The 8,245-nt window shown below is 44.4% G+C and overlaps 1 protein-coding gene across 4 annotated transcripts; it reads left to right on the top strand.

Moving 5' to 3' along the window:
- The first annotated feature begins 292 nt into the window (after positions 1–292).
- Positions 293–3,798, top strand: LOC125551540. Of its 4 annotated transcripts, none has more exons than XR_007302776.1 (4): positions 293–1,649; positions 1,849–1,989; positions 2,080–2,188; positions 3,503–3,798. XR_007302776.1 is itself a non-coding variant. In XM_048714796.1 (3 exons), the coding sequence occupies exons 1-3, from the start codon at positions 411–413 to the stop codon at positions 1,898–1,900; spliced, it is 582 nt and encodes a 193-aa protein (XP_048570753.1). In that variant the 5' UTR covers positions 300–410; the 3' UTR covers positions 1,901–3,798. The 4 variants fall into 4 exon arrangements, 1 of the variants encoding a protein (XP_048570753.1); XR_007302775.1 differs by having other exon boundaries at positions 299–857; positions 1,550–1,649; positions 1,849–2,188; XR_007302774.1 differs by having other exon boundaries at positions 300–840; positions 1,550–1,649; positions 1,849–2,188.
- The last annotated feature ends 4,447 nt before the right edge of the window (positions 3,799–8,245 follow it).

Below are 8,245 nucleotides of genomic sequence, written 5' to 3' on the forward strand. Positions count from 1 at the left end.
CGAATGGGCCTCAAAATGACAACTCGTTTACTACGAACATCGAGGGACCATCACAGATTGATCAACCGGGCCTAGTCGGGCCTAGCCTCTTTTTCTTTATGTACCATTTGGACTGTCATGGATGGCTCTTGTGTTTCGTGTAGTAGTATGTCTTTTTGTTTGACCCACGTGTTAATCGGATGCAATCAGCATTACACATACATAAAAATAGAGAGCGAAACTGAGAGCGCGCGACGGCGCGAGGAGGAAGATTTCAATTCTCCAAAGTGAGGGGTCAAAAATTTGGAGCCAGCCCATTTAACTACAGAGTCCACATCCACACTAGCCTAACCCTAAATATCCTTCTCCGATCTCCTCCCGTCCCCAACTATTAGCCGCCGCCGCTCCACCTATCGTCCCCGCGCTTCTCCATGTCGTTGCCGGCGGCGCCAGCGCTGAACCACCCCGCATCGGAGCCCTGCCCTACTACCCCACGCCATGCCCCTCCCCATTCAGACCACCCCCTTGAGCTACGACGGCCCGGTCCTACCCCTGAGCCGTGGCGGCAGTGGCGGCGGCTGGACAAAGTGCCGGATTTGGAAGTCCCTGAGGTCACCGGCTGCGGGAGTGCTGGATTTGGAAGTCCCTTAGGTTGCCGGCGGCGGGAACGGATCCATCTCCATCCGGCGACGAGCGAAGGCGAGTTACAGGAGGTGGCTACAGTGCCCTGGATCCAGAGTAGATGGACGGCCCTTGTGGCCGGGTCCAATTGTCCGCCAGCCACGCCGACGTTAGTCCCCTCATCATCGCGGCCGTCTTCTCCATCCATGGCGCGCGTCTCCTCAAGGCAATGCTGTGGAGGTAATATTTCACCGAAGGTAATATTGTGACGTAGTGTAGCTAGTAAAATAAAGTTCATTCAGAGTTTGCTTTTAAAACATCTGATTTAGAGGCTAAAGCAGAGGAGAAATAGCTAAGTCAGCTAGCTTAGACAAACAGAGGAGAATCCTTTGTGTTTCATATTCTTAGAGCAAGTCAGCTGAAACTCTGAAAACTTAGGGTGGACATTGGCGAGTGCATTCTTATTTGTTCTTTTCCTGATAGTTTTTTGTAACAAAATAATACTAATCTGGAAACAACCAAACAGTACACTTAAGGGATACATTTTCCATAGCCCACTGATTCATCTACCCGATCTATACATATAAACCAGACATTTTTTGTGACTGCATACGTCTATACTCAATAGTAATATTTTCCCCATCCTCGTTGATTTGTAAAGGGAGAGCACATAAATATTTTGCAGAGGCGCACTATGCATCTGATAAATAAGCAAAATTATGATTTTAAAAAGGCAATGTAAAAATATCCTCTAGAGAAAATGTTAGTGTATAGCTATGGCGTGTTTTAGTTTGTACTGATAATCTGTTACCACGTCTAAAATTGCCTCATAGACATTCTTTTGTTTTTACTGATATGTATTGTTATCGTATAAAAAGGGATCTTTTGCTGTTGTTGAAAGCAAGGTATTACTAACTGACAAGTTCCATCGATTGTGTGTCTCCTCAAGACAATGTTCATAAAGTCGCTGCTTCTGCCAACTTCTGCCTTGCCGCTGCATGGAGTCGCCTCGCCGCCGCCATAGCCGCCCATTGTCACTTTCCAGCAAGGTAACTTATTCCCAACCCATGCTCTCGTGCTGTTGCTTGTCATGGTCGACCTGTCTGCTGGGCGCTTTCTTGCTATTACCATAATACATGTGTGCTTGCTGCTGCCATACTACTTGTGTGCTTGCTGCTGCTGTACTACGTGTGTGCTTGCTGGGTGCTTTGTTGCGTGCTTGTGTGATTGATTTTCTTCCTTTTGCAGGTGCACACACGCACCCAACATCCATCCATCCCTAGGGGAGATCAGCATGTGAACAACCACGGCCATTTCTCTTGGCCAGCACAAGCAGTGCCATCGGCAGTCAAGACAAGCAGCCAACAACTGGAGAAAGTCCTGAATCTGGTTAAGAGTTTTCTTGTTGGTACATTTTTTTGACTTATATTTGTTGTTTAAGGTTCAATAACACTGAAATAACACATGTGTGCGTAAAAGATATGTCTGCAGAAGAAGACAAGCTGTGTGGTAGTTCACGTTTTTGACTTATAAACAGTACATCTCCCACCTGATCGATGCCGATGCCACAGTCCTCGAGCAGAACAGGGTGAGCTTCATACCGTTCCATTCTTGATGTGAATTATTCAGGCTGTAGATTTTGAGCTGTTCAAGATGTGGACTGTTGTGTGGCTCCAGTAAAATTATAACTGTACAGATATTTTTGTGTGCATAAAATCTGCATTGTACAATCTCCCTGATGTTATGCATTTTATTGATACTCCACTGGAGTTGCTATCTCTTGGTGTTCATGGGTTCTGAGTCTGACAGTACAGATTTTGAATTTTTCATGTAATAACAAGTAATACGCTTAGTACTCCACAATTAAACTATTAGTGCGGGAGGTCTCTTAGTGAAACTGTATCATATTCTGTGTTAATATTTTGCATGCCATTTGAAGTTCACTTGGCAAGCAAGTATTGTTTAGTACTGTATTTGTTGGTGCTTTGAGATGAAATTGCAGCATAAACATCGAGTTAGATGAAAAATCCTTCGGTGCTGATTCCGATTTAAACATTGAGTTAATATATTCTGTACAAGCCTATGTTTATGCCCAATTTGTGTTAATTATCTTGAAGTTAGTCTATCACTTCTTTACTAACATTCTTGTTTGTTAAGGAATGGTGTGGTACAGTGTCTAATTTTCAGCTGATCGCTTGTATAGAAAATTTTAATCCAGAAAAACCAAGTACTTGTATAGGCACGCACAGCTTCCTCTCACTAAAAAAACTAAGTGCTTGTCTCTCTCGCTTTTGTTCACATTTCTTTTAGAGTACAGAAATGTTTGATCCAGATAAACTAAATACATGTACAGGCACACAACTTCCTCTCACATAAAAAACTAAGTGCTTGTCTCTCTCACTTTTGTTCACATTTCTTTTAGAGTACAAAAATGTTTATCCAGATAAACTACATACCTGTACAGGCACACAACTTCCTCTCACAAAAAAAACTAAGTACTTGTCTGTATCATGTTTGTTTGCATTCTTCTTTGAGAAATCTCATGTTTGTTTGCTAGGAGAGAAAATAGACAGCTCCCAGTCTGGTTATCCCCACACACTTACTGTTTGTTCGGTCCAGAACCAATGGCTGAACCAACTGCTGCACTTTTAGTTCTGTGATGTGTGTTTGTTACTTGTCACTTGTAGGCTAACTTGATTATACTTTCATTTGACACACTTTTCTTTGGAGTAGTTATGCTTGTTTTCACGTGTGTTGCCCACATTTACGTGGTACCTTAGTATAGTAGTGGTGTGCCCACAGGTGATTGCTTGGAAAATCAACTAATATTACTATTTGGATTCATTTGGGAGCTTGCTTTTATAACATATTATAATTTTGAATGTGTTTTGATTCTACACAGATTTGGTAGTTAATCCATGTTACTGGAGATTGAAGTTTTTTAGCAGGAATTACTTGGCTTCGGATAGCTGCCTTCAATCGTTGCTGTCGTTGGAGATTAAAATATGTTAGCAGTGCATTTTCTTTTAAGTCATGTAACTCACTCTTTAAAAAAACTTATAGTGCTTTCTAGATATGCTCGTGATGTTTTGATATTAGCTTTGCTTTTTCAAATCAGATTAGATTGTTGGAAATCTGTATTGTCATGTAAACTATTGCTATTTTTGAAGGAATGTAGTTTGGTTGTCTTGTTGTAAATTGTGTTGTATCGAGAAAATAGGCTGTACAAAAAATGGGGCTAATGGGTTGGACTAAACAAACAGGGAAGGACAAAGATAAACAGCTAATCGGTTGGATTGTACACCAAAATTATTGGGCAAATCCCTAATTGGGCTAGTTACAACATGGGCCATGTTCATCTCCACGTCAGATCCACGTAGACGGCTTGTTTGGTCCACTGTTGCATTCACGTCATGTAAATTGGTGATGGTTTGTTCCGTCACAACCTAGTTTGGGCTTGGCGGGCCTGGTGTAGATCCATGATGGACAAGAGCCGTCATGGCAGGTAGGAGGTAAAATTATGACGCAATATACATGAGGGATTTCAATTTCGTCATGGATTTGGACGCATGACATATTTTGGCTGATCTATGACGAACAAGGACTATCATGTATTAACAAGTTTCTTGTAGTGGTTGATCTATACGAACTATTTGCAATGAGACAGAGCAACAGAAATGGGCAGCCAAATCAAGGTGTGTGCAATATACATCATACAGTTCACTTCGATGAACCGTTTGCGATGATGGAGGTGAACTCAAACGATTCGGCATAACAAGATGTGTGTGATACCCGGCAAACAGGTCAGTAATCAGAATTGTGTGCGATCATTATAGACATCCCATACGGTCTTTTTTTGTGAATTGTGTGCTTGTCAGGGCACACAGTTCAACAAACCAACCTGCGGGCGATAATGTAGAAGATCTCTATCGAATACATATTACTAACCGTCTGCGATGAGATTGACAGGATAAACAGAGATATATACAATATGCTTAATTTAGTCCTTCTTCTTCTTGTTGTTGTTGCATGGCCCCGTGACATCGTCTTGGCAAGGACACTTCCTACCGCTAACCATTGGCTTTTCATCGCCTCCGCCGTCATCATCGTCGTTGTAGTCGTCGTCGTCCTGCTCCTCGTTCGACCATTCCTCCTCATCATCATCGTCATCCTCTTCTTCATTCTTCGATGGCTCCTCGTTCATCTGGTTTTCGTCTGACGACTCCGGAGGCGGCATCCCTTCCATGAACCGGATATAATCGAGGTCTGGGCTTGACGCCGGACTCATGGAAGACGAGCGGGATGATTCCGATGTTGACTTATCATCGGGCGCCAGACTGCTGGCCGAACGGTTGTCCTTGCTGTTGCTCGACATGGCTGTAGAGTGTGTGCCAGTGTGTAGCGCGGCCTGCCAGGGATGATGAAGATGGTGGACACTTAAGCACGCAGGGTATGCAGAGAAGAGGAACTGCCAATTGAAGCAGGGGGGTTTGCATGGGGGGGGATTTAAGTGGGGGTTGACGTATTATCTAACCCCTGATATAATCAACCACAATTATTTGTACCCGATCACTCCAAATTCCCGGGGTTGCGCAAGACTCCTATTGGCTATTTGGCTGATTTCCTTTTTCAGGACAAAAAGAAGGAACGAGTTTTGGGATTATGCACCGGTACCGGTACGAATGGAGTAGGATAGTTGGTAAGCAATACATTGAGCTCTTCCTATTGATAAAGCCAGTAATAATCATACTAGAAAGGAAAAGAAAAGAAGGCAAAGAAAAATATCTGCACGAATCTTCGCTTAACAGGAATGGCATAGGACCTAGATGTGCGTTACTTAGAGCACATCTAGATGTGCTTTAGCAATACTGTCAAGCAAAACCCCTAACCATCATTGCAAACAGCGCATAGAATATGGCTAATGCGACAACCACAACTACACATGCTAGTTCCTTCTTGTCTCTTGCTTTCATCTGTTGCCTGTGATTGATTCTTTCTTGCTTCATCGTAGCGATTGTCCATTCCAGATCAACCAGTTTCTTCTTCAGCTTTACGTTATCTTCTGCAAGCTTGGTGATAACACTCCGAGCCCTGGCATGCCATTCTTCATCTAGCCAGTTAACAACGGCACAAGCTCATATCCCTGCCAATGTTAAATAGTATTCTGGATGAGCGGTGGCGTTAACTCAAGTAAAATGATGAACTTAATTAGCACTAACCTCTAAGGGGCAAATGAGAAACCGTCTGCCAATGTCGAATCCCTCCATGCATACATGTCGAGCGGGAGTGTGCCCGTGCACACAACTCAACTTTTGGTACTTCTCAGTGGCGCAAAACTCGGAGTCAAACTCGTGTTGCGGGAGTGTGGAGTCAAGCTCCGGATCCGGTGGCAGATTGCTTTCCTTGGGGGGGGGGGTCATTCAGGACGGATTCAGCAAGAAGCTATACTTTGGACATGCTAAAAAAGATCGAGATAGATTGGAACCTGACAGGACGATTCAGGTCCGTAGTACACCTGCCTTTTGATGACCTTAGGCAAGTGCTCGGCGGCGACCGCCGTCGTGGCGGCGATACGAGCAGGAGCAGCCACACCGAAACCATCAGCACCACTCGTCCGCATTCCCCCAATGTCAGCGCCATGCGAGGGAATTTGGAGGCTATGTAGGGATTTGGGGGAAATGCGGAAACTGTGGTGATAAGCTAACGGTCGGGAACTACTAATGGCACTATATATATGTTGTATACGACACACTATTTGTACATGTCGTTTGCGTTAGGTATTACAACGTCACACATGATTTCCGCACCAAACCGTGTGAGAAGACAACATAGGTTAGACACGGTTGCCGTTACATAACCGTATGTGATGTACTACCCTGTCCATATAATTGAGTTACGGTAAGATACCATGTACACAGCCGCTCCGCGGATATCCGTACAAAAAACAGCCGCTCTGCATATAGAGATGGCGGCCTAGGCAGCGGCTACCGGAGAAGAAGTCAATCCTCGGTCGGTGGGCGGTGGCGGCGTCATAGGAGGTCAATCCTCGGTCCGCGACGGGAGATAGGAGGAGCTCAACCATCGAGGTTGGCGGCGGCGTGATTCGAGCACATCCATCACGGTCGATGGTGGGATAGTGGAGGTCGAACTTCAGGCGGCATCCGCACTAAGCTTTGCTCCTCGACCCTGCTGTCTCGGCGTGCCGCCGCATCGCGCTTGTCTGTCTGCTGGGTGGAGGTCGCCGCGTGGCTAATTAATTAAGGTATTCTTTTAGTGAGTGGCTAAATTAAGGTATTCAATTCCTAAGTGTAGTGTTGTAACTACTACTCTGCCTGTAAATTGACTGGCCATTAATTTTTGTCATTGCATGTCTGGATAACAACATGGAGCGCCCTCAGTAATTATTAAAATAAAACCTTGTGATTTATGCACGCATCTCTGGGCAGTAGTTAATCCATGTATTAATGTTGTTGTTTTGTTTTTAATTACCATACGTGTGCTGCAGATGGAACGATCTCGATGGTCGAAGAATAGGAAAACCGCAGATTTTATCAGTGGCGTGACAGAGTTCGTGAATTCGGATGAAAGTACAAAGAGGAGAATTGGTGATGCGGATTACATCCTGTGTCCATGTACTAATTGTGCCAATACAAAGTCACATGAAGTTGGAGATGTCCAGATGCACTTAGTCTCTAAGGGATTCATGGATGGATATACACATTGGACCAGACACGGTGAAGAGGAGGTCATGGATGAAGATACCCAGGGCAGCGAGATGCCAAACCCCGATCAGTGTCACATGGATGTTGAATCTAACATCGGGGCAGAGGCGTCAAGCTACCAATGGAACACCGGAAAACCGAAACGCCCACTGGAAATCCAAGACATCGATGCAGATGACGACGATGTTGATATGCCAGATTTTGCTGCTATGTTTGCTTTCGAGGGCCCAAAAAAGGATATGATTGGGTACAAGGATCTGCCAACCATCGATGCGGACTCCAAGAAAGAATTGTATCCAGGTTGCAAAAAGAAATATTCCAGGTTGAGTGCCACCCCGGCGCTTCTCAGATTTAAAGCAACAAACAGTCTATCAAACAAGCGCTTCACAGAGATGTTAGGTCTTTTGAAAGAAATTCTTCCGGAAGATAATGTGCTCCCCGGAAGCACGAATGAAGCAAAGAAAATTGATTGTCCATTGGAACTTGAAGTAGAGAAGATAGACGCTTGTGTGAATGATTGTATATTGTACTGTGGTGTGTACAAAGATTTTCGTGCATGTCCCACATGCAAGCATGCCCGTACAAGCGCAGGATAGCAAAGGACAACTACAAATTGGACGACGAGATCAAGACAAGAATCCCGTTCAAGGTTGTTTGGTACTTGCCTTTAATTCCAAGGTTGATGCGTTTGTTTGCAAACCCTGGAGAGGCAAAGAGGTTGCGGTTGCATCATGATGAGCAAATTGCGGATAGGTTTATGAGGCACCCGAAAGATGGGGCTCAATGGGAATTAATCGACAAAAAGTTTGAAAAATTTGCCAAGGATCCTATAAGTATAAGGCTCGGGGAGTGTACTGACGGGATGAATCCTTTTGGTGATATGAGCACCAATCACAACACATGGCCGGTGCTTCTGTGCATAT

Source organism: Triticum urartu, chromosome 4 (genome assembly GCF_003073215.2).
Source record: "Triticum urartu cultivar G1812 chromosome 4, Tu2.1, whole genome shotgun sequence".
Classification (NCBI taxonomy): Eukaryota; Viridiplantae; Streptophyta; class Magnoliopsida; order Poales; family Poaceae; genus Triticum; species Triticum urartu.

Bases quoted from the DNA above. Each gene is read 5' to 3' on its own strand.
- LOC125551540 (XM_048714796.1), top strand. From the start codon at position 411: ATGTCGTTGCCGGCGGCGCCAGCGCTGAACCACCCCGCATCGGAGCCC. The intron at 841-1,549 runs GTAATATTTCAC...TGTCTCCTCAAG, and splicing joins CTCAAGGCAATGCTGTGGAG to ACAATGTTCATAAAGTCGCT. The intron at 1,650-1,848 runs GTAACTTATTCC...TTCCTTTTGCAG, and splicing joins CATTGTCACTTTCCAGCAAG to GTGCACACACGCACCCAACA.